Source organism: Falco peregrinus, chromosome 10, assembly GCF_023634155.1.
Source record: "Falco peregrinus isolate bFalPer1 chromosome 10, bFalPer1.pri, whole genome shotgun sequence".
Lineage (NCBI taxonomy): Eukaryota > Metazoa > Chordata > Aves > Falconiformes > Falconidae > Falco > Falco peregrinus.
Window position 1 is genome coordinate 17,151,925 of NC_073730.1, and position 26,529 is coordinate 17,178,453.

Sequence of the window (26,529 nt, forward strand, 5' to 3'; positions counted from 1 at the left end):
TATTTCCACTGAATCCACTTGTAATGCAGGGGATTATACATATAATTATATCTATACATTTTCTTATTTTTCTTTTCTGCTGGAAGAAGTTAGTGAAACATGAGCTGTTGTTTGGTAGTCGATAAAATGTGACCGTTCAGTAACTGAGTTCATAACTAGCAAAACATCTCCGTCTGGAAGCAAATTTCCTCTTTCTGTTTCTTTTCCACTGGAAAGGCCACAAATGTTTTTACATTTGGTGTTAAATGATCAGTCTTCATTATCAGTATATAAATATGATGTTCTCCTGCCGGTATTACTTTGCTATTTTATTTGTTGACAACAGATTGATGTGAATAATGTTTTGTTTAATTTGGCTAATAAGTAGCAGTTCTGATGTTAGGTCATACTCAGACATAGAAGGAACACTGAGCTGAAATGAATTGAAACATTACCTTGTTCATATCTCCTTAAGTGTTGTCAGCTATACTGTGTAATTTTAACATCTTTATCAGTGATGTGAACAGTGGGATTGAGTGCACCCTCAGTGCACCAAGCTGTGTGGTGCGGTCAACATGCTGGAGGGAAGTGTTGCCTCCCAGAGGGACCTTAACAGGTTTGAGAGGTGGGCCTGTGCGAACCTCATGAAGTTCAACAAGGCCAAACGCAAGGTCCTGCACATGGGGTAGGGCAACCCCAAGCACAAATACAGGCTGGGCAGAAAATGGATTGAGAGCAGCCCTCAGGAGAAGGACTTGGGGTGTTGGTGGACAAGAAGCCCAAGATGACCCAGCAATGTGCATTTGCAGCCCAGAAAGCCAACCATATCCTGAGCCGCATCAAAAGAAGCATGATCAGCTGGTCAAGGGAGGTGATTTTCCCCCTCTACTCTGCTCTCGTGACACCCACCTGGAGTACTGCATTCAGTTCTGGGGCCTTCAGCTTAAGGAGGACATGGACCTGTTGGCACGAGTCCATAGGAGGGCCACAAAGATGGTCAGAGGGCTGGAGCTTCTCTGCTATGAAGATAGGCTGAGAGAGTTGGGCTTGTTCAGCCTGGAGAAGAGAAGGCTGAGGAGACCTTACAGCTGCCTCCCAGTACCTAATGGGGGCCTACAGGAAAGCTGGAGAGGGACTTTTTACAGGGGCATGTGGAGACAGGACAAGGGGGAATGGCTTCAAACTGAAAGAGGGTAGGTTTAGATTAGATACAAGGAAGAAATTCTTCACTATGAGGGTGGTGAGGCACTAGAACAGTTTGCCCAGAGAAACTGTGGATGCCTCATCTCTGGAAGCGTTCGAGGCCAGGCTGGATGGGGCTTTGAGTGACCTGGCTGAGTGGAAGGTGTCCCTGCCCATGGTAGGGGAGTTGGAACTAGATGATCTTTAAGGTCCCTTCCAACCCAAACTGTTCTATGATTCTATAATTTCATTTTTACTTAATATTTTGACGATGACATTGTAATCCTATTCCTTTAATGCTTCATATTTTCCTGCTGTAGTTGCTATGTAGTCTTAAGATGGAAGACCATAGCATAGCCATACCATCAGTTGCTGGTGGGGGTGCAGGGAGGGGAGCAGGCAGTTAGTGTGTGATACGATTGTGTTAAAAGAGTAAAGTCATGGGAAGACAGATAGATGTTCCAGTGTACCAGTATAGCTGTAGTCTGTGCTCAAGCATGTCTTGAGGCAAATCATACAGGATGAAGAGGACATAGCAGATACTGCTAATTAAAAAACATCTCCATTGAACAGTAGCAGAAAAGGTAACCCAGGACATATTGATTGGGCTGGCTGCATTTAAAAAAATGCACCAAATATAGTTCTAATGAAGGCATCAGTTTATATGATTTTTATAGCATTAACTGCATCTGTAATATGGTATCTTGCCATTCCATAAAAAAAGTAGGTACTTAAGAATATACTGTGAAATTGTAGTCACCTAAACCTATAATTTATTTAAAATCTGTATGTCTGTGACATAATGCGCCATGCTGACTGTGCACATCCAAAATTACAGTAGCAGTACCTTCCTGATGTTGCCAGTGTCTGTGGAACGGGATTTTTGATTTGAGCCTGTCCTCCTCCCCCTCTGTTGAAAGGGAAACCTGGATCTCTTAGGAAAACCTGGGTTTCTTAGGCGTATTAGAGCCATGAAAACAGAATGAAGATTACAGCACTGTCTGATGCTGGAGGATAGTATGGCAGAAGGCAGATAGGAAAAAAATAGCAGAGAAAATTGTATTGATGATGAAAAAAGAGAATAGAACAAACAAATGGGAAAGAAAGAGAGTAAGAGAGGAAACAGGAAAGCAGTCTTTGCACCAGAAAAAAAGTATTTAAAAACATTAACTATCACATTTTAATTAAGAATTCTAACAACAATGCTTAAAAATGTGTTTGTCATGATTAGTTCTTAGGCATTAGATGTACAGGAAGAAGACAGCGTTCAGAGTGTTTTGGAAAACTGGAGAGAAGAAAGGACTGAACCAGAAGTATTAAATTTGGATCAAACAATGCTTCTGACAAAGGCAAAGAATGACATTGCAGTGATTTTTATAAGGCCTGTTTTTCTAGAATCTACATTGAGACTACCTTTTCTCAAAATAACGCTGAGGAAAAAGTGCATATGTGACAATCCTCTTTTCAATAGATTAAACAATTGGTTATAAAAGAGAAAAGTTTTTGTTGTGCTTGTCTATTACAAATGTGTTGCAGCTTTCTCTTGGAAACATTCAGTGTTTGTGAGTGAGAAGAAGCAAGAAACAATGGCATAAAAAAAAATAAAAGCTTAAAAATCTTTAATGTATAACTTGATGGATACTCATGAAAGCAGATGTTGTTTTTCAGATGGTTTGCATGTGGACTTTGAACTGAGAGATGATGTTTGGGATGATATTGATGACGAGAAATTAGTATTTGCTAGCAATTTTGCCAGTAGAGAATTAGGTAAGGTTATTTTAACAGAATTCTTTGTTTCCTATGTACAAATTATTTTACAGGCTATTCTTTGAGAATAATTCATTACAGTATGCAATGAATAGAACTACCTGAAATTTTTTGGTTAATTGACTTGACCCCCAGATTTATTACTCTACCTTGAATGTCAGTTATATTGAGGCAAATCTAATATGGAAGGGAGAGTTGAGAAAGTCATACTTAAGAATTTTTTGATGGCCTACAACTGCATATTTGTTATGTTATCTGACTTCTTATCTCTGCTTATGTTTACATTAGTCCAAAACCCACAGAAGAAATATTTCATCTGTTAAAGATATTTGAATAACTTTCAAACTATTATTTATCATATAATGTAAAATATTTACAAGGGGTTTCAGCTGTTTTGTGACTCAGTTTTTAAAAATTTCATTCTTATATGAACATGGAAATACCTGCCTTCAAATTCCAGATAAGTGTGAACCACTTTGGCAGTATACGGGAAGCAAAGCCACAAATGACATTTCAAAAGAGTAAGCATTATATAATTTATTACAGTTTTGTTCAGTTAAAAATACTGTCTGTATTTCACATGCATCTGTATAATTAAATGTATAGAAGGTTGTTCACTCACAAAAGTGAGTGAAATTTCAACTTTTAAAAGGTATGAATTGTTGAATGTTTTGTTGTTTGGTTGTTGGAGTTTTTTTATTTAAATGTGGTGGGAAATAAAAAGAAAATCCTGAACTGGATAATAAATCATTGTGCACATCTTTAAAAATACTTAAATTATTCAACTTGATATTTTCAGTTCATGCATATTACAAGATGAAACCAATATTCAGAACTCTGTTGTTTCTGTGGTTAGTAGCACATCAGAAGTGAATTTATCTGTACAGAGTAGAAATATGGTGAGTAAAAATATTTTTATAAGAGGTTTTCCTATAGTTAGAGTATTGCATGTGTAAATATATTTACTATATCTGACTTATGAATCAGTTTGGACATACTGCATTTCTGAACCTTTCTGTGTCATCCAAACACACATGTGTCCTGTGTTCAGTGTGATATTCATGATATGAAGAACTAGGACTTGAATTTACTTTATATAGCATGACTTCAAAACTATTTACTAAATCTGATTGTGATTCTGCAAGTCATCCAGTATATAATTATATTTATTATGTGATTAATCCTTGTCAAATATCATAATATCAATATAAATATCTGTATTGCATACTACAACAATCTGACAGTTCCTTTTTGTTAGTTAATCATATAAGCTTTTTAACATTTACATTGCAGTTCACTTTTCAAGAAAAAAAGCATTCAAATCCTTCTCAAGAGCTGAAAAATGTACAGTGTTCTTCAGTCTCAAAATTAATCTCAGATTCTTCTAAATCCACTAGGAAAGAGGATTTTTTTTTTTTTACAGAACAACAGGAAAAAGAAGTGGATCCAAGGTAATAAAAAGTTATGTATGTTTTCCTGTTGCCTCAGTGTTTTAGTGCTTAGTCCTTCATGGAACACAGATCTTTAAGTGATGTGTTAATTTATAATATTAATTTTAGAAGACCAATTTTCACAAAAATAGTATCAATTAACTTTTCTTAGAAAGGAAAACACTTTAAAATTATTTTGTTTGTCATGGTGTCTCTTGGCTATACTTTGTACAGTGTTCCTGATCTCATAGGTTTTGATGTATTATACCTAATTTAATTTTTTAATTTGTTTAATCTTCAGTAGATATCTTCTTGATGATGAAATCAATGATGTTGAGCCCTTTCTTGGAATATTTGATGACCTTCTGTAAAACATATAAACAAAATTCATTGTAAGTGCTGGGGGCGGGGAAAGAGTTACAGTCATCTTTAAAGAGTGAAGCCTTCAAATCCAGTTAAGAGAATTTAATTTCTGTTGTACACTTACTTACCTGTAGCTGGCTTGTGCATAGAGTAGATAACATATCTAGAATTCTATAAAATAGTCATAAATTTTGTTATTATCTTATTTTGAAAAGTACTTAAATATTTAGTTGTTGACCTTGCTGTTTTCAGGATTACAAAGAAAAATATTGGAGTGTGTCAAAGGAGAATAGATCTCAAATTTAAGGTGTTTTTATAAATAAAGTAAAAATCACATAAGGGAAAGTAAGCTATTTATTACATGCCCTGTTCCACAAGTATTCTTTAAATGAATGAAAGACTCTTTCCACAGAATTTCTTAATGCTTTTTGGTTTTGTCTTTCAGTTTTCTAATGCTGTTTTTTTCATAGCACTGATTCAGTAAAATAATAAAATTTACAAGTAGAAGTCATAGAATGGTAAGTTATCCTAGACTATATTCCTTTTGACCGTGCTTTCAACTCATTAATGAAAAAGGGCAACTTCCTTCAAGTAAATGTGTTTCCAGACTCTCAATAAACCAGGTGTAAAATGTCTATAAACAGTATTCTAAACTTGTGTTTGGCTGTTCACTTTGACACCCAAGGTCATAAAATGGACATTTTTGCATCCTAGTACAGATTTAGGCAACCAAGCATTGTATTTGGGTATCTTCTTGTAGCTCTAGTGTTTGAACAGTAGACCTTGCAAGTTCAGTGTTTAGAAAAATACATAATGTTGCCTAAAATCCAAGGGAATGTTAGTTTTTACTGATAATTATTCAAAATGTGTGGAATTAAAGTGTTAAAATTACACATGGAACCTTAGTGGTCTGTTCTTGCAATACTGTGGTGCAACAAAATGCAACCATGTTTTGCTGCACCACCTGGTTGTATTTTTCTCAGCTAATAACAATGTACTTGACTCCAGTGTTTCCATACACTTTTGACTTTCTGGTTAACTCTTTCTCCATATGAAAGAATGGCCTAGCACAAGCAGCCTCAATACTCAACACTCAATATTTTTTTGACTGTGCAAATTCTAGCAGGCCCAAACTTATAGCTCATTTTGCTGTACCTCAAATATTTCACTGCATCTGATAGTAGTACATCAGATAGCTTTTTGTCTCAATTTTTTTTTAAACTTCCAAACTGAGGTAACTCAGAATACTATACTGTTATTTAGCCAAGCAGTTCTAGTCATGTACATCCTAGTCACCTTCCAGTTCTGTGTCAGGGTGAGACGCAAGAGTGTCAGTGTCAGTTTAGGTGCCCCAGAGAATTTTCCCTTGGCTCCCTCTACCATGCCAGAAGAGCATTGGTCTCCCACATGGAGATGTTCCAGGTGCTCTAGGGCACCCAAATTGGTACTTGATGCTGATGTTTAAGCACCTGACTCTCTCCCTACTGCTTGAAATACACAATTTTTTTCAAATTTATAGTTCATATTTACATAGAATTCTTTAATTGCCTTTTTATCCTGCCTTGCCCTGGGGTTTTAGCTTGCAACAACTACTTGAGCTGTTCCTCAGTTTCTTCAAGTTTGACAAAAGCTTTTACGCAGCATCACAAAGCTGAGCTTCAAATGTGGAAAACAGGGGAGGAAGGAGACAATTAATATATTTTTGTGATTATATAATTTATATAATTTGTATAATCTCATGATTATACAACTACACCTTTCCAAAACCTCGCTTATCTGCTGGTTGCTCAGGCCTTGCCTGCAAACCGGGAATGCTTTAATGGCAGGTGCTGCACTTTTTCCTGCTAGTCTGCATGAAGCTCCTTCTAAAGGTTCTGAACTGTGAGGTAGTGACCATAGTGGAAGTTGACTGTGTTTAGGTCTTCATAGAAATTAATAAGGTAAGCTTCTATATATTTTTCTGTACTAAGTATCTTTGGAGGATATAATTTGGTCCTATTTCGCCACTGAAGGTGTGTTTCCATTTTTCTCTGAAATGTTTTGGTGGTTTATATGATGTCTAGAAAGTAATTTACATTATTGCCATTTTTGTTTCATTTTTTTGTATAGTCTAAATATAACCACTTGGTTTTGGTTAGTTTATAGGAGTAGGTTTATGTTTAGATTGCTATAGATAATTGTCCTTGCAGGTAGCTATTTTATTTTATTTTTCTCTCAGTTTTCCCCTGTGAAGGAGTTCAGTAGTTATTACTTGGTTTCTGCAAGATTCAGGCTGATTAATTTTCTGATACCATATTCAGATTTTTTCCTTTTGATTTTTAAAAGGCTTAATTTCCAATTTGATCCATAGTCACAACACATGATAATAAATGCATTTCAGTACTTTCTAGACTATTAAGAATACTTAGCAGATGGTTTATAAGATGGTTTTCTGTGTTTTTCACAAGAAATAGGCATCCTGTATCATCCCTGGAAAATTACAAAATTGTGCTGTTGCTGCTGACAGCATTTCACAGATTTCAGAATATAAATCCTTCAGTACTGCAATGCCTTTGTAGTAATACTGAACCTCTGGTACAAAAACATTTTTCTAGAGATAAGTGCTTAATTTGGCATTGTTGTTTTGCTTCATTATTCATATTAGCTCTATGACTTTTTAAAGTCTAAATCACTTTCAGAAAACCAGTTCGGAAGTACTTACATGCTGAAGCGTTCTCTGTCTTGGGAGAAGGAATGACTTCTTGTGTGGTGACATTTGTTATTGTTCCATTTTTCAAATCATAGTAATTGAAGGATCAAAAGTGATAACCATAGTAGGTCTCCATGGCAATAATTAATTGCAGATACACAGTGACTATACTTCAAAAAGAATACAGGCAGAAAGAGCAAATTGACTGCAGAATTAGAAAAACCTAGTAAAATCTGAATTATTTCTTTTGAGTTAAGCTTCAAAATTGAGGTAATTAGAATTAGTATACTACCGCTATGTTTAGCCTGGCAGCCCCAGTCATGTACATCCTAGTCACACCCCACTTCCGTGTCATGGTAAGATTTAAGAATGTAGAACTTGCATCCTGCCCATCACCATCTTCTGATTTCTGTGGACAATCAGATGGCTCCCAGGAAGGAACGGTGATGTTTCTACAGAGATGGTTTATGTGAATGACCAGAGGACCAAAATCCCTGGTCATGCCCCAAGAGGTAAGTATAGACATAGCTATGAAGAGCTGTAATTTTAGTCGTTTAACTGAATCACCTTAAGTGATTAAACCTAGTTTACTTGGACTCCCTGTGTAGTCACTAGAAATAGGCAGACACTGTCAGATGATTCAGAAGGTAAGGGGGCTGAATTGCTCTTTGATGGAACTCACCAAATTGCCTATGATTAAAGTGACCACATGCAGTTATTATGGAGAGGCTGGTGTACTGTAACTTCACAGCCAGGCTCGCTGAATATTGCCTTTCTTGTGCACATGAGACACCTGAGTTCTTTTATCCACGTAAGGATCCAGCTTTCCTAAGTTGAACAGTCTTATTTCTGCACAGCAAAAGATGGCTGTGCTCTCCTAATGTTACTGCATGCAGCTTCCTTTCAGGTGCTGCCCAGAGAAAACAGATTAATTAAATTCAACAGGATAACAACAGACAATTTCACTAAGCTACTACCAATAGATAAAATACAGACTAAAATACATAAAAACATTGTTAAAAGTCTGAAAGGATCCTTGGTTTTAATTCTGCATAGAGTTGTAACATTAAATGAGTGGCTTCAGTTTGAATCAGTGGGATTGTGTAAGTAATTCATTGTTAAAAGTCTGAAAGGATCCTTGGTTTTAATTCTGCATAGAGTTGTAACATTAAATGAGTGGCTTCAGTTTGAATCAGTGGGATTGTGTAAGTAATTCTTTGGGGATACAGAAGAATGCCACAGAGTTTAGTCTGGGGATGATTCTATAAAATTTACATTATAAAAATACTGTTTCCCATAATGGAGTAGTGAAAGAAAATTCAATGTGACAAGAAGTCAGATTTTACTATCTTACTTGCCTGATTCTCCATAATAAAATACATGCTCATACCTGCTTTTAATTTAACTTCAACTTCCTTATATGCTTCCTTGTCCTATCACATATATTGGTTTCAAAATATAAACTGAGGTCAACCGTATCTGTGCCTGAAGAAAATGCAATACACACTCAAAAACCATGATCTTCAAAAATTGTTAGCAGGAAAATAAGTATAGTGTTTAAACATGTTGCCAGACATGTTTGTGTATAAGGTACATTTATAGCATATAGAATACTGTAAATGTATATTTATTGTAAAATTTAAAATTACATAATATTTAAAATTACATAATTTTAGTTGTACGCAACATTTGTCATAATTTTAATTATGTAGACTTTTTTCATGTATTTGAAGACTTTAATGAGTAATTGTTAAAATAATAACGGCAGTTGCGACAAGTCAGACCCTTGTTATTGGGGTGTATTTTTACTTTGATACGCCTTCACAGAATAGTTATGCGAGGTAAAAAAGTTAGTGCTTTTAAAGGCAGTCAGTATAATAATGAGTGAACAGAAGTCACCGTATGGAACCAAAATGTACCTGCAAAACAGTTAAACCCAGTCATTTTGTAGACCACAAATGATAGGTCTCTAAGCCATTGTCACAACAGAATCTGTGGCATCTCTTCTAAACAAAAGGGTATCTTGCATTACATCTTTGTCACTCCTGCTTTCTATATAGATGCAAGAAAGCAGTATCATGTCAGGTGTTTTACTGACAGAATCTTTAAATGATATCCATGAAATGAGATCCATTAATGCCTCGGGGGGGTTTCTAGCTCCCTTGCTTAATAAGGAAATAGAAAAGAAGGTAATAGTGAGGTAAAATTTACTTCCTGCAGAGGACTAACACTACATTGAGTTTACTGAAGCTTTACATGACAATAAACTGAGCCACATACAGTGTGCTGATAGTTTACAGTGATCAAGTTCAGCTTGACTGAAGAAAATCAGATGGAAAAAGGGCAGTGGTTTTTTGGCTGCCACTGTTCAGCTGAAGTAAGAGCCACCCCAGGTGAACCATGTTTATTTGTTCTTTAAACATGTATGAGACAAAACTGTATCTGTCCAAGCCCTCGCTTTTCTCCCAGTGTTAGTAACTCTTGGTCTCTGTGTGCTCTCAACTGGTATTTCAGATGGAGTGGGCTGGGGTAAGGAGTGCATCTTCCTAAGTGGTAGGGGCCCTTCTGTCCTTATCGTTACGTGGTGCTGACCACTGTTGCTTTTGCCTGTGGTGGTGGAGTGACTGGAAAAGCCGTGCTACTGTTAACTTGCAGTCCTGCACTACGTGTCCTGTTCTTAACAAGAGGTCCCCATCCAGACAGTTTATACCAGTTAGGGAGAGTTGTTGCCCAATTAGCTTTAGTATGCTGTCTACCATGCTAAAACACTACATTTTCATTCTGGTCTTGTGGGATGCAAAAGATGTTCCTGGGTCTGTCCTCCTGTGGTTTTTAAATGGATTGTTTCCATGTGCCAGGACTTGAGGGGCACATCTGATTGCTGGTGTGTGAAAATGTTACACATTTTGCAGAAACGCAGTAGGTTATACTGGGTGGACATACTTTATATAAAGATGTATGCTCTTTCAAATATAATGAAAGTACATAGATACAATAACAAGGAATTTCTTCCTGTATTTAACATATACTATGTACAGCTGGCATGTAGTGACAATACAGACTGTCCTTTTGATAGATGCTACATGGCAATTTCTATGTTTTAGATAGGTGAGCATAGGGAAAAAAGCAAAACATTTTATTTTGAAGACTGTAAGGGTATTTTGTTTATATAAATAAAACAATGTTTCTTTTGCAACTGTGAAACTTCCTATTAAGGGATGCATATAACTTTCAAAACAAAAAGATGCTTGTAACTGTAAATGGCTATGATATATTTGCTGCTCCCCCACCCATTTAGAGGCAAAACCTATTTATGAGGCTTTATTAAGTGCAAATAATTCCCACGGCTTCAGCACAAAAGAAACAGCTGCAGAATATAGTCTGATTTGCATATAAATGACATGATTTCTGCTCAGAAAGAGATATTGAAAAATATATGTTTCTACAGCGAAAACCTGATAGTCACACATATTAAGGTCAGCTTATGTAACTTTTTTTTAAGCTGCTGCATGTTGATACCTGATCCCACTTTCAGCTAGATTCAGGCTCTATCAGTTGTGCCTACTATGAAATTGTGAATTTCTTCTTTTGAACTAATTAAGCTGTCATTTGTAGAAATAGACTCCAAAACATTTATCTCAACAGTTTACACACTTAAAAGTGCTCAGAATATTTATTGATACAAGTGGACAACGCCAAACTTGGCACTTTTAACTTGGCACTTTTCCTTATCTTCAGTCCTGTTAATTAGCAATGCAAGGGAATTCCTATTGTTTGGGTAAGACAGAAGAAGTCCTGCTAATTTGCTCTAGTCACTTTAATAAATGTTAGGATATAGTTAAAGCAGACACAACAATATTACTTTTTCTGTCCCAAATAGTTTCCTCAGGTAGTGTCTTCTATTAAAGATAAGTCTGTGCTTCTAAAATTTCTGCCTGACATAGGCCACCACTGCTTAGCCAAAACAAAAAAAGCAAGCATTTCAAAGCTAAAGCTATATATGCCATTTTATCCCAGATGTTCCAGCTCACTGCACAAATTCTCTGAAATATATTTATTTCAGTAAAAGTATAACTCTAGATGATTTTGATAATGAACTGTCCTCAATATAGTAATCTAATTGCAGAATTTGGATGTTAGGCTACTCGGCATGGCTTCGGCACCAATACTGATCCAGAGGTTAGGCATCAGCAAAGCCAGGCTCTGCAGAACAGACCCCTACCACTCGCAGGCAAGCCGGCAGAGCAACCCTGGATCCCTGAGGAATACCACTGAGAAGTCAGCTAGCATGAGAGAAAGCGAACACAGTGTTCCAGTGTGGACTAGCCACTTCCCGCCCTGAAGGGCCGTGACAGTGAGTTTGCAATGGAGTGTTTACTGACAGGCTTCTGCTGCTGCCTAGATATAGCCCAACATAAAAGATGTTGGAAAGCCAGGCAGTAAGGGGTTCGGAAAAGACCTGCCAAGCCTTGGTTTTCAAATCCTTGCTTGGCAAAGGCCTTACTGACCTGAATGCCGTTGCCAGAAGCCGTAGGTTGTCCACTCGGAGAGATTGATTGGCCGCAGTGAATTGTCACGAGTCTGAATGCCTCTTGGAGTGGCTTGATACTGTTTAGTAAAGAAAAAGTGAAAGTAGTGCTGTCTAGAAACTTAGACGTGCAGGTCAAAACTTTTTAGCAATTTCTTTTAGTTTATAAAGGCTATTGATTTAACTGAATGAAAATGAGGTATTAGAGTTTATTACTAGGGTTCTGAATTACTTTTTTTTTTTTTTTTTGGTTGTGGTGTAATGTTTTAACTTGTCCAGACTTGTTAGATTACTGGGTGCAGGAAATAAACTTCTTTTATCTCAGGGCTCCATTCTTGTGTCATACATGTTATGCCTAGAGGAGTTTTTTTTCTGCCAGCTGGGAATTTCTACTCAAAGGATAGTCACCCAGCAGCTGGATCATTAATATTTTCAGTATCTCATGAATTATAAAGATTTTAAGCTCTGAGGTCAGTTGGGTGGTTTCTGAAAATACATAGATTTAAAATAGATAGATTTAAAGGAAGCATTCACCAAAGCATTCAATAGATGTAAAAGGAGCACTGAACATATTATCGAATAATTTTAATTCAAAAGTATGGCGGTAGAAGTCATTAAGTAAGTGTGGGCCAAGAAACAGATGTGCTTATCTTGTGATACACCACAGATGTGCATTGCAGAGACTGGAGGCTTGCTCAGCGAGGAAAAGAGCCGGTATTAGGAAGATAAGAGGTACAAGTGGATCTCCCTCCCGCTCTTCCTCTCGGGTGCGATTGTCTCAGGCAACCATATTAGCAGAAGCTTAGACGCATTCTTAGCTTCTGGAACAGATTTACCAAAGTGACAGTGCATACTGAGGATGATAGTAATAAAATGGGCAGTGTGTTCTGGAAGAAAATAAAGTTGGCAGCTTGCAATGGTGGAAAATGGCTTCGGATAAGCATGTGGTTCAATAGAAATTAGTCTCTGTCCATAGACTTCATAGCAGCCAATCAGAACTGCTTTTTCAGTTCAAGCAGTTAATAATACCCCAGCTCTGCAGCTTAAGGGATACAATTTTCAAAATTATTGTAGTGTGGGACCGATAAATTTCAGCACAAAGAAGGCAGTATTCCATATAATTTATTTTAGATTTCCATCTAGGGTATGTTCTGACACTCCACATGAAAGTCAAATTGTCCATGTAAAATGGTTTTCAGGTGATAAGTTGACCCCTGGGGTTTTAGTAAAATAATAGATTCAGAATTCTATCTGACTCTCCAATCTATAAAAGCTAGTTATCAGCTGTTTGAAGGATTTGATAAGAAGGAGGGGGAAAAAAAGAGCTTTTGTATAGTGACATTTTTCTCATTAATGGGGACAATGTTAGAATCACAAACTCCTTCTGGATTTGGTAGTAAATACTCTGCTGACATGTGTTTTGGGAGGTGGTGGTTCTGTGTGAGGAGTGTATGTGTCTAATCCTCTGTGATATGCATACGGAACAAGAAGTATTTCTAATAGACAAGCACAGCCCTTCAAAAGAAGGGCGTTTACTGTGCCACCATCTGGCCGTCATTTTTATGCATTCTATCACCAGAGCCTAGCTCTGCAGAAGTTTTGCTGGAGAGTGACTGAAAACACTAGAAGAGTAACAACATAAACATTTTTCCTTCTAGCACTCTTCAGTATTTAAATGTAGCGCAAAACCAATGGTAACCTGACAAGAAATGAGGTATTCGTTTAAGTTCCTGTCTGAGCACTCTTACAGGACCTGCTGTAATGTTTTTTCTAGTTGGCTATTTAATTTAATTGTATTTTCTTGAGAGTATTTACACGGACTTCCGAGTGTACCGTGTGGCTTCACTGTCAGTTTAAGCAGATCCAAAGTTGGGTAGAGGCTTTGTTGCATTTTGTTTTAATAGATGGGTGTGCCTGCATGTATATGCGCATGCAGCACTAGTGAGTAACAGGGGAAAGGTGACAGTAAGATGGACTAGTCATAGTAGTCTACTAGACAGTAGAAGCTTGCCTAATAAAATGCTAAAAGTGTGTTTACGTTTAGTGTAGGTGCACATCCCTTTGAATTTTGAGCAGAGAAAATACCTCCTGCTTTTTAAAATCGACTATGCTCAAGAAAACGTGACTTTTTCTAGTCTGTGTAAATGAACAAGATTGTCTCAAAGAAAAACCCAAGTCCCTCTTCAGCTGTTCCTCATGGTAACCACTGTCTTGGATTTTCCCTGCTTCTGTCTGTGCTGAACATTTAGTTCACTGCAGAAGTACTGCCTGTCATATTCTGTTGCTGGGACTTTTGCAGGGCATGAAGAAGGCTGTGGGGAGGGCACCTGTTTTCCTCCTGCATTCTGGGTGACTGGGGGAAGAGGCAGCTGTCTCCTCCTCTGAGAGGCACTGAGCAGTGCTCAGGCGTGGGGACATCGGCACCCTCACGTTGGGTAGAGAAAGGAAATACAGCGAGCCAAGATCTTGTAAGCAACATTGAGGAGCTGGGATTTTGCTTGCAGGATAGAGACAAGCTTTAGAAGTGACAGGAGAAATGAGAGTTCCCTAGAGCAGGCTGAGTGGTGCCTGTGGTGCTCTGTGAACCATTTGGAAATTTTCAGATTGGAAGTAAGACTGGAAAAAAAGATACACCTCTGCAGTGACACAATGAGAAGAATAATTTTCAAGCTTTTTTATTTAATCTAGCTCTCCAACAGATCAGACTTCTTATGAGTAAAGAATAATTACGTCCTGCTATTCTAATAACACCTTTTAGAAATCTGGATTCTGCAGGTGTGCTTCTCAGAAGGAAAAGCTTCTACCTAAAAACAGCTGCTAATTCAGGGTCCCTGCGGACAGGATCAAAAAGAGCTAATTATTCTTAAGCCTGGTCTTTTTCTGGTTTTATTTGGTTGGTTGATTTTAGCTTTACAGAGATAATTAGGTGCTGGTACTGCAAGTGGGTAAGTTGTAACCGATGTGGGACAACCCTGTCCACTCACCTGTATGAACTCCTGCTCGCTCAGGTGCACGAGCTCTACCGAGCTCCGCTGGAGTGTGCACAGAAGTGTCTGTCGTGTTCTTAAAGTGCTTTTCTTCTGGAAGAGCAGATCTGAGGACCAGAAGAGTTTACAAGTAACTCTGACTTCTGCTACTGACTGGATTTAATAGGCATTAAGGCTTTCCAAAGTAGCTCTTATGTTCTTTGGGCTGTTTGTCACTGTGAGACTGATAGTAAAATGTGTCATCCAATTGCAAGGTTTCAGGTGGTGGCATGGAAACATTTACCTGTCCATTGCAGGCCACACCTTTTGCTTACTTGAAGCCCTGTGAGAAATTGTTTCCTTTCCTGGGGTGGTATGATGCACAGAAGTAAGTAAGTATTTATCTGTATTCCTTCATACCCTTCATACCTTTGGGAAGCGCTAGGCTGTCACAGTGTCAGGTGCTGTAGCTGTGTAAGTGTTCACTGAAAAACCTGTGACTGCAGCCATAGGCAGAGCTGGTGTTAGACATGGAAACACTGTGATGCTTGGGAGGAGAGTCCCCAGGCTCTGGATCAGGGAAGGCACACAGAGCAGCCACATGTCCAGCGTCAGCCTCCTCAGAGCGGCTTGCCCTGGGACAAGGACAACAAGCCATTCCTCCAGCAGGGTAAGAATACAAGAAAGCCTCTCATAGATGTGTTTTTATGAACAAGTCCCTCGCATAACTTTTAATGGGGCATCTGGCCTAAGATTTTTAATTCAGTTCATCTTGTAACTAAAAAAACACAGAAGGAAAAAATAGTGGACAAAGTATTGCCTTCTTCAGTGGCCCACCTTTAGGAGCCATCTGTTGTCTATATGAAGCGCTGAGACTTCTGGAGCAATGTAGGCATGTTGAGTTAGGGACATTGCTCACCTTCATTGCCTGTATTTCGCCCTGTCTCTCCTATGGACAAACTTTATGCAGATGCCACATTTTCTACTGCAAGACAAGGTCGTGCTGACTGGCCAGATGTTTTTGGACATTAGTATGGCTGGAACGTGGTTGTGAAGACACGGGAACCTCACCAGTAGTGAAAGTACTCACAGAGTAATTCTGTGTTAAGCATGTTCTGGCAGAAAAGCTTGTTGGTGCTGCTGAGCTCCGCTCCTGCCCTGTGCCAGCCGGATTTCTGTAGGCTTGTGGTGCGAAATCAGTTAAAACAAATGCGTAATCTCCAGCCCCCCACTCCCCTTAGCCCCCTGCCACCTTTGAGAAGCTTCTCTTGTATCACTTGGTAATGCTGTTATTGCTAGAAAAAAGTGCATGTGTGCAAAGCAGACTAAAATGCCATCTTCCGTGGTTGTATTTCACTCATCCTTAAATTGGTTAATAGCCTTTGTTTCACATATACGACAAGTGAACTACATAACATTAAGAAAACAGATGCTATTGGTGGCTATTGGCGTATTTTCAGTTGTATTTTTTGTCTGTAGCTTAACTCACCAAGGCCTAGCTCTGCTTGTTAGCTTTAGAGGAGGTTGAGAGTGCTTGGGATGCTCCAGGATTCCATCCCAGCTCCACAGCTCTCCACACCGCCTGGGAGCTGCGTGGGGTTTTGTAGCTCTGGTGCAAGAGCTGGGACAAGAGCAGCGCTGTGCTCGCATTGCCAGTTACTACGTAAATACATGGGGGAATGGGGAACAAGCAGAATGGGTGATATATATCCGATATAATACGAGCGCTGGCTGGCATCTGGGAACAGCTGTGCCTTCCCGCTGACTCTGGCAAGAGATTTCACAACATATTTCTTTAAAAAAAGGTCACCGAGGAACACAGTCCCCAGGATGCACCGCACACTCGGTGCTTCAGCGCGTCTCCCACACGGCCCCGCACGGGCCGCTTCCCCCTCGCCGTGGCGCTGGCAGCCGCCGCCCCGGGGCACCTCGGGGACCGACCGACCGCCCCGCAGAGCCGCGGCGCGGAGCCAGCCCGCGCGCCGGTGTCCCCAGGCGCTGCCGGGCCCTCGGCGGCCGCTGGGCCACGTCTCGGGGTTCGGTAGTCGCCGCCCGGAGCGGGGGGGCGGGCGCGGCCTCCCCCGCTCAGGGTCCGGCGGCGGCCGGGCCTGGCGCTGCCCGCTCGGCTGCGGCGGGGCGTTGGCGCGGCGCCCCCTTCGCTGCCCCCCCTTCGCGCGGCCGTCGCCATGGAGACGGGCGGGCCCGGCCTGGCGCGCGGCGGGCGGGGCGCGGCGGCAGCCATCTTGCCCGCCGCCTGCCAGCGGGCCCTCGGCCCGGCGGGGGCGGCCTGTCAGTCCCGCCCTGGGGTTAAATTAGGCGATGGCGCTCGCGTCTTGCCGTGCGCTCCAGCTTGGTGTTAAGTAGTACCGAGTGCAAGGTGAGTGAGGTACTGCAAAAACCGAACCATGGCGTATTGCACTGTGTGTGTCCAAAGCCCTCTCGAGGCACCTCATGATGAGGGGCAGAGCGCGCGGGGGAAGGGGTGCCACGGCGGCTAGGCCGCAGCGACCCCGAGCCGCCGCCTACCCAGGCCTCTGAGGGACCAGCTGGCTGGGCGCGCAGCCGGCCTTAGACAGGTTTTTGTGGATGTAAAAGAGGTGTCTGCCAATACTGAACACTGGTATGAAAATGTAATTTAAAAGCCAAGGCACCAACTTTGCCGTAGCACTGGCGAGAGCTGTAATTTTAAATGGGGGGGCAAGCCTAAGTAACAAAATGGCCACTTACTGTGGGCTTGAAATGTGTTTCAACAAAATTATTAAGTAAGGGACAGATGTGCTGCAGAGGGAAGGTTTAACACACCATCCTCTCGAGTTTTTCCAGATGAGGGAGTTGTGCGACCCACCTCGGAGCTGGAGTTCCCTGATGACTTTTTCGCTTTGTCATTCTTACCGATCGGGTGCAAGCCGAGCCAGCCAGGAGGCGAGGGCCACCATTTTGTCACCTTCTTCCCAGCTGCTGCACTAGTCGGTGCTGCTGCACAGAGCCGTCTTTGTGTGTGTTTCCTCCCTGCGCAGAGCCCATCTGTGTGCCTGCCTGCACCCAGCCAGCTGATCGTCCTTTATCGTGTGGAAAAGGCAAAAAGGAAAAGTGCCTTTTCTTTAATGCAGAAATAGGTTATGTGACTTTTTTGGGGGGGTCTCAGAATTTACTATCTCCTGAAAAGGAAACTGCATGCCCAAAGAAGCTCTTGGGCTGACCTCCTATCTCTACGTGTGCAGCCCCAGTTGGATGCCGGTGGGGGGAAGGGAGCAGTGGTGAGACTGCTTTGCTCTGCTCTGTCCTGTCCTGACCTTGCTGGGTTTGGCTCTGCAGCTGGGGGCGGGTGGCCCATGGTGACTCAGCCTGGGGAAGGCTTGGGTGCCCCTGCGGTTGTGGGGGGGGGGCTGCACACAGACCCTTCCCTACAGGAGAGCTGGGTCAGCATGTGGACTGGTGTCTATCTTCACATTCCCTTTCAGAATTCATAAGATGTTAACTTTCAAAAGGGAGGTCCCCCTTGCGCAGTTATGTCAGTGATTTTTGGTTTTCAGCTATCCATGCATGAAAAATGGCTGTAGGAACTGTATACTCCCATGTATGAGTAATGACTACATGGGAGCACGGACTACAGTAGTTTTGCACTGAGACTGCTGCAGTTTACATGCTCTCTTTGGGAACGTTATGAAATGTTTTTAAATGCTGGTGCATGTTAATGCATTGATTTCAGTCAGGTTTTTTTTTGTCCCTTTTGGATTTGTTCAACTTAACAGCTAGCATGTCTCATGTTTGCTCTAAGATACGCCTAGCAAATTAGGCAAATTAAAAAATGCATGCAAAATATGGTGCTACGCACATGTATCAGGTTTGCTATTTATTAATAGACTCCAATTTCCATATGATAGCCTGTTTTTTTTTTTTAACTTTGGCTCAATGGAGAGTTTATGCCAATTACATGTAGTTTAACAGCTTTGAAATCTGTTTTTTGCTTTTTTTTTTAATGCATAAAGGCATGGATTCTGTTTCAGGTTTTAATTAAACTCTGCACTGACTTTAAAGATTCTATTGTCCTTTTCATTTAAATAGGACTTTTGTTAGATGTTTAACAAGACCACAGTGGGGTAATAAATCTAAGCAATTGTCCTTATTAGGAGTAGATTATCCTCAAGAGATGGAAAGTCACAGAAGTAACTAAAACCATTTGTAGAGACTGAACTAAGGCTTTTTCTTCCTGAACATTAAACAGACTTGCGAATGACTTGCTTGGGCGCTCAAATTAAATTAAATGATATGTTGTTTATTTTTCACATTTTCAGTGTAGGCTATTTGCATTTACTTAAACTTTGAGTTTCATTGAGCAGAATTCACTCCTGGGTTAGGATCTTTACTTTCAGTATACAAGCTGTAAGTGAAACTCAGTATACCCTGCAATTTATTTTGTTAGTAACCCTTGTAACACTTGCAGTTCACAGGACCCGCTGACCTAGTGAGTGTGTTCTTAATTCATTTTATGTGCCACAGTAGATGAGTCCTGACTGAAGAATTAGTCTCGCATTTGTCCCACACCTCAGCCAAGCAGAAGAACTGCAGAACATGTAGCAGTGTGCAGCTTGGCCAAAGATCTGGACTAAGATGCGTGTTTTTTGTCAGAGAAAACTTGCCACAGAACCAACAGTTCTGCCTGTTTGGCCTTTGGGTGTTTACACACTGCTAGGAGGTGAAAGGGGATTTGACTCTAATGGTTCTTTTTGTTTCAGCTGTTTGCTTCATTTGAGTGCATTTTCCATTCTGTAGGTGCTCAGGCCTTGCTCTGTTGCTGATTTTATTCATAGGTTGGCTTTTGATGGGACATCTTTACACACAGTCAAACCCTTAATTCGTGCCGTAAGTTCAATTCCCAACTTTGTTACACACATTGTAGTACATTTTTTTTAAGCCTCCAGGTATTTGGAAGCTCTGTTTTGTGGTGCCAGGTTCGAGACACTCATTTATAGGACTTCGTTCTACCCAGAAACCAACAGGCAAAGGCAGAATAAGACGCGTTGTGAGACAGGCGGGTCTTTTTCACTGGCTTCAGTTCCTGTGCTGACTGAGCTGCTGCCCTCTGCAGAGCACACTGCAGGAAGCTGGACTCCAGGGACACAGCTGCACGTGACCCACCCACGTCCGCCTCCACCGGGAAGGAGCCCACAGCCCTGCTCAGCAGATGAAGACAAACCCTTGGTTGCTGCAGCTGCACCAGCTTTCAGCCACCAGGTATTTAATGTCTTGAAGCTCTCCTGTCCGTGGGCTCCTCTATCCCTGTCCTGCAGGCCGGCGACTCTGTAGAGGCAAGTACTGTCAGCCCCCAGTCTGCTTCTGCTCCCCACATGGTACTCTGCTATATTTCTCTATTATGAGACTTGACCTCAGCTTTTCTTGTCTTCTAAGTGACCCTGTAGTGATACTTCGGGGCAGAACAAATTGTAGTTGAGGAACATAGCTCATGAATTTTAATTTCTTAAATAGACAGTTGCTACATATTCTAGACAAAAGTGCAGATTTTGAGTTGTCTTCTGCTTTCCACATTACTCAAATGGCAAGGATTTGGGGGCATGGTAAGTCACAGAGGGAGGTGGAAAATCTGGTGCAAAGTGAGATAATGTTCTTCAGCACCATGGCTTCTCTGTGCCTTCATAGGAAACTCAGAAAAATAGGAGGTGCTGAGAGCAGATAAGTCACCTGGTTGCTGCTCTGCTTTTGGTATAAAGCCAGGGGAAAGCAGGGGGAGGAAATGCACACCCTGGCTTTTAGGGTCAGATTGCAACTCTTCCTTCCTCCCAATGCAGTGCACATTCATAGAGTGGCAAACCAAGCCGGAGTCCTGCTACTGACTCAATATGACTCAGTGCGCAAGATTATGAAGTGGCTAAGAATGCTCAGCCTTTGGGACAGATTCTGTGGAAATTAAGTGATTCTCCATCCCGTATTGTGTGGCAATTAGGCCTGATTTAGGCAATGCTGTATCTCAGACAAAATCCATGGGGCATAGTTTTGCTCCAGATTCCCATCAGCATGCGGGATTTTTCTTCTGTTTTCTTCAGCAGCAGGGCCAGGAGATAACCTGTTCTTCGCTCTGCAAGGTGAGATCAAGAGCCCAGCTCTGCACCTCGCTGAGAGATGTGTCTTGTCTCTTCCTTCTTCCCTCCACCGCTGTTTCTGGGGCTCTAAGCAGTAGTCAGGCAAGTGCTGGGGCTCTGTGCCTGCAGTATGAAGGTGATGAGGTGTGTACAAGAAATGCAGGGCTAGCTAAATGGACTTCCACTGCTTGCTGATGTGCATGATCTGACAGGATTCCCTTCTTGACTTGCACTCTGAAGGAATGTGTTTTTTTTCCAGTGCCAAGTATATACCACAGCATCAAATGTGGCTAGATGCTGTTTGCACATTGGCTGTGCAGTGAGCCAGCAGGATTCTCCCATGTCTGCAGCAGGCTCCCTGGAGGGGAAGCAGGCTGCTCAGAAAGTCAGGGGGGTACCTGTGCATCACAGGTGTGAAAAGCCCTGAGGCACAAGCTTGCTTTCATTCTGTGAAACAGAAAAGCTGGGGTCCAGCAGTGGTAGGTATCCCTGAGTATCTGTAAGATGAAGGTGGTGTGTGGGTATGAGAAATCCAGTTTGCTTCCCAACATGTGTAGGTGAAGTTTGGGTGGAAAAGTAGTGGGAATGCTAAATGATTGCTGCTAACACTTACTAAGATGACAGCAAATCTCCTCTATATTAATGTTCAACTTTTGAGACTAGATTAAATCTTATTTTATTAAAGGAGGTAGGAAGCCTAGAAGTAGCTCTTTAATCTTCAACTGGAAAATACAATTTTGAAATCCATTATCTTAGGAATGCAGTAATCAAACAGAGTATTAACTGATGCAAAGCCTACTTTGAATGTTATTTAAAGTACTTCCCAGATGGAAAAAAAGTTGATAGGATAGTGTCAGGTTCACTTGGACATCTGCTTTGCGTATGCAGTTGCCCACACAAGGAAGAGAGGTTGATCAGCATATATTTTCTGGCTATATGATTGTTTGGGAACTGTCAAAGGCTAAAAAGTAATTATGTGATTCATTAATACTTCCATTTGCTATTTGTTCCAACAAAAGGCTGCTGGAACTGTATCAGTGTTATTTTATAAGCACAGCGCTGCCCATGAGGACTTCATCACAATGGGTACCCAGCATCATGCATCTTCAGGAATCTTGAATATTAGAGAGAAAAGACATTAGTCAGTGTCTCCCCCACTACTGCCGACCTGTTCGCCTTGGCACAGTTTTGATCTCCCCTGGTCAGTCTGCACCTGATACCATGTATACATGTGTCCTCCTGTTCCCCAGACTGCAGCACTCACCTGTTTTTCCCAAAAACTAGTGTCGCATTTCCTTTCTCCTTCCCATGTTTTTCATATCTTTGCCCATTTGTACAACATACCTGCTCTCTCTGTTGTTTTCAGCTTCTAATTTAATACCACTGGTGAATTTCTTAGTCTCTCTGCAGATCATTAAAAAGAAGCTATATGGGACTGCTTGTGAAAGAAAACACTGCATTCCCAAGACAGGTTGCAGACTGGTGTGTATCAGTATTGTTTCGGAACTTTTAGCTTTGTTTAGTTCTTTAACAGACGCAGTGTGATCTCTGGATCTCTTGTTTGCCACTTCAGTTTGAGAATACAAGGAACACAAATTCAAAGTTGCAGGACTTGAAAGGACCTGTGCAACCCTAGGGAAAGGGCAGTTTGCCATGTAAGCAAAGCAAAAAACCAAATTAACAAAATCTCAGGCCAGTCACAAAACCAGTCTTTCCCCAGCCGGTGGGCAGGTAAGGGAAGCCCTTTCTTCCTTCGGGCTCTCTGTACAGTCTGTTTCAACCCACCATTGTGCTCAGTGGCAGAAATGGATGTGTGCCTGAAATACCGTCACATAGTGAAAGGCTGAGCTGGCCTGCCTGTGGTGTAAGGTGAGTGAGGGAAGTTCTGCTCGTTGTTGCCATTTTGGTTCTGCTCCTGAAAGAAGCCAGGAGACACATGATTGCTTTAATCCAGCAAAAATCTCTGGCTGATACTGCCAGGAGCATTGGTGTGCTGTGGTGGGTGGCAGAGTTCAATGAGGGAACAAATCCAACTGTGAGCTAGCAAGTTGCCTCATCAGGCCAGTACGAATATCGGCATTGACACAAAGGAGGGAGTTTGTTGGGGCAGGAAGGGAAGATGGGCTCACACAGACTGAGCTATGTCACCACAGTGTCAGTGGAAAGTGAGGCTCTTGGTGCATGAGTCTCTCCCCAGTTCCTGGGTTTAGGATGTGGATGGCAGTGGGCAGTGTCAGGCAATGCCCAGAGTGAATCTGTGCCCAGGCATTAGAGCAGCACTGGACTGACAGACTTTTCCCTTAATTTCACTTGTGCTCCCTGCTGGAGTTTCTCACTAGGAAAGCTCTGGTTCTCAGCCCTGTGTTAGGCCAGAGGACATGGTCTTGTAGTTGCGCCTCTGGGTTAAAGGATGGCCTTGGGTAGCCATAGGATCCCTGGAAAGCACCCTGCAGGCTGCATCTGCTGGTACAGGCTCTCTTCCTCCTTGGTCTTCCTCAGCTGCAGTGCAGGAGGCAGTGCAGCATTACCTGGGTGGTAACTCTTTCTTAATTGAAATTCAGACAGTGTCCAAGCAACACAGCAGTAAATAAACCGCTTGTCCCTTTGTATAGTCTCACATGCTTCATGTTGCCCCTGCCCTGCCCCTTGCCCTGCTATTAACTAGTGTTAATAATGTTGTGTGCAACTCCCCAAGCATACACTGGGAATTGGGGAGTGTAAAGGGTGTCTCGGAGAGCTGGTATCAGCAGTGAGTGTTTGAGGCTGGATAATACCCACTGGTGCTGCATGAATTTGCTGTCAGGTAACTATAGATAATGTTTAGCCTTGGTCAACAGCAGGGCTGTAAACCGAAACAAATAGCTCAGTCCTGATTACCTTTCCTAGAGGGAATGATGCAGAAGGAAATTGATTTAAAAATTAATTTTGAAATGAGCTCAAAGCTTTTTAGCAACAAGTTAGAACTTTAAAACATCTGATATTAACAAAAGAATCTATTTAAAATAATGGTAAACTGCCACCTGCTGGTAAAAAAGTAATGCACCTAATGAACAAGCAGACGTTTGAAGTGATAAACAATTCTTTTGTATTTGACATGCTACAGTCAAATATATACATGACATGGAAGCTGCATATGTTTATTTTACTGTTTTCCATCTTAATTTGCATTTTCATATAGAATATGCTAAACAGATGCCTATAACATAACTAACTATAACGACAAGCGCAGAAAACCAAAGACAATAAGAATAAAGAATGAGGACTAATAAAAGCAGATGAGCGATCAGGATGGTGACAGCCTCCAAATGTGTCCTATTTACATTGCTAATAATGAATCACAAGAGTCACTTCCTTTTTTGATCCCCCTGGTAGACCCTGCAGTATGACCAGAATTGTAGCACTGAGAAACATTTCCTGGCTTCTTCAATTTGATGTGTGTGTGTGTGGTTCCTTAGTCAAGCTTGTAAATAGGAACTGGGTCTTTAATTGTTCCTGATTTAAGTAGGTCATCTTCACCAATACACAAATCTCTTGTCTTTTTGTAAGCCAAGTCAGTTATTGAAAGGACATGGAAAATACTTATTACATAAATATGACCAAAGAAAATAATTTAACAGAGGACCACTCCCAAATTGTATGGCGTTACACAACCAGTTTCCATAAATCACAAATATATGTGCACTACAGGGGAGAGACTATCAGATTTTGTGTTTGTATAGTGCTTACCAAGTAGGTGTGCTGAACATGACTGGGTCCCTAAGGTGCTGCTGCACTATGAATAGCAGTATTAGCGTGAATTACCTCCAATGCAAACATCAGGCCACTTGCCTTTTTCATACGCATGCAATTTTCTTTTATGATTGTGGTTATTCCAAACATAGCCCATTGTTTTAGCAAACTGATCTCATCATAGGAAAAGTTTAAAACAGGCAAAGAAAAAATAGGTCAGTTCTTCCTTTGAAATCAGAGAGAAGTGTGTATTTGTAATATTTCCCAGGTTTATTTCCTTGGAGCAGGTTTGGCAGGTATGAGAGGAAGTTAAAGATTTATTTTTGGTGCTATGTACCAGATGTCATACCTACTCTTCTGAGACAGTTGCTTTTATCTCCAGCAGTACCTGCTCTAGTAGCAATGAAAAAAGTGACTTGAATCCCATTTAAAGCATGTAGTGTGCACTGTTCACATGACACTAAAGGAAAGGGAAGGCTTGTTTGGGAGACTCTAGGCAGAGTCTTTATGCGTCATCATAAAACAAACATGTTTGCATCCCTCTCAGCAGTGTTTTGTCTTTTTGAAGAAGTGATGAATTAATGTGTCCAAATCTAGAGCTTGCAACCCCAGCAGAGGCTGAAGGTCTATGAAGAAGTCCAGTTTGAAGTGACGTATTTATGTGGATGACTTTGTAGCATCCAGATAGTTCTTTGTATGGAACCATTTCTGGGGAATCTGGTGCTGTGTGTATTCCATTCATGCTGGTCTGAATCAAATGCTGCTCAGTATCTTGCCTGATGAGGCCCTGCTGGGTGGCAGAGGAACACAGAAAATGTAGGGCCAAATCCGAGTTCAGGAAAACACCACAGCTTTTTTTTACTTTTAATCTGTGGAGAATCTAGGCTGTGGTGCCTGGTCACAGAGGCATATACCCCCTGGGCCCTGTTTACTGAAATGCTCCGATAGCAACACAACATGATCAAAGAGAAACAGAGCCAGGGGAACAGTGGTGCCCATGGATACCTGTTAACGGGCGGGAGCTGAAGCACACAGTTGCCATCAAAGACACTACTGTCCTCTGCTTTGCTCTGCAGCACTTCAGTCTCCCTGCTAACGGGGCTCTGCCTTCCAGCTGAAGCGTGACTGATGGTTGAAGTGACAGTCCCAGTTTACTCCAGGTATGCCACTGACCTGCCTGACCTGTAGGAAAGATAAGGTAAAGGCAATTAAAGCAGCATGGTCCTGTAGCCTCTAAGGGCTATAAAAATGGAAACATGGGAAACAAGCTACATGAAGGAAAGAAATGAGGATGGGGGTTCACTGTTCCCTGCTAATAGGCTAAATCAGGAGTTCAGTGAGACTGAGATTTGACCCAGCAAGAGAAAGGAGATGAATAACTCATGATCGAAAGATAGAGCTGATATGTTATGCTAGAATCACTCTGTTCAAAAAGTCTCCTGAGCCATGGAGAACTGGGGTGGGCAAGGGTGAAGAGCAGATTATAGTGATAGGAGGGTATTGTCATTACATAAATTGGAGCGGTTCAGGTTTGTTTAACTATTTAATGTCATATCCCATTTGTCTTTTCTGAGCTTGCTTTGCTGTGGGATGGGGGAGATCATGCTGATAGCACAACTGGTGGTTTGTCTGTTTACTCTCTCTCTGTGTCCAGAAAATTAAGCACTGTGTCCTGCCTATGCTATGTTCAAGGTTTGGCAAAGAGCTTTTGATGGGTTTGTCAACCTTTTGGCCAACGCTTAATCCTGTTTCCTTTTCATACTACCCCTCCTGTACTAAAATGGGAGTGGTCAGGCTA

General features: G+C 41.3%; 2 protein-coding genes and 1 long non-coding RNA gene across 10 annotated transcripts in view; 2 read left to right on the forward strand and 1 right to left on the reverse strand.

The window, feature by feature from the left end:
- The window catches only part of HFM1 (helicase for meiosis 1), a 38,190-nt gene extending 33,330 nt beyond the window's left edge, over positions 1-4,860 (forward strand). Inside the window, exons 34-38 of the mRNA XM_027788299.2 lie at positions 2,830-2,928; positions 3,389-3,449; positions 3,728-3,827; positions 4,222-4,379; positions 4,663-4,860. Of these exons, the coding sequence (XP_027644100.2) occupies positions 2,830-2,928; positions 3,389-3,449; positions 3,728-3,827; positions 4,222-4,379; positions 4,663-4,729 (485 nt within the window). The 3' untranslated portion in view covers positions 4,730-4,860. The remainder of the gene's footprint in view (positions 1-2,829; positions 2,929-3,388; positions 3,450-3,727; positions 3,828-4,221; positions 4,380-4,662) is intronic.
- LOC129785274 (uncharacterized) lies at positions 4,373-18,994 on the reverse strand. Its single transcript, XR_008749064.1, has 3 exons — positions 17,797-18,994; positions 11,919-12,018; positions 4,373-4,723 (listed from the first exon to the last, which is right to left on the reverse strand). It is a non-coding gene; the product is annotated as an uncharacterized LOC129785274 (long non-coding RNA).
- The window catches only part of ZNF644 (zinc finger protein 644), an 81,302-nt gene continuing 71,586 nt past the window's right edge, over positions 16,814-26,529 (forward strand). For 2 of the 8 annotated variants that reach the window (XM_055815695.1, XM_055815699.1), the window contains exons 1-2: positions 17,124-17,281; positions 19,994-20,139. The gene's annotated coding sequence lies outside the window, so the exon portion shown is untranslated. Of the gene's footprint in view, positions 17,282-19,993; positions 20,140-22,401; positions 22,485-25,807; positions 25,892-26,529 lie in introns of all 8 variants that reach the window. The other 6 variants (XM_055815692.1, XM_055815694.1, XM_055815688.1 and 3 more) reach the window with 6 other exon arrangements.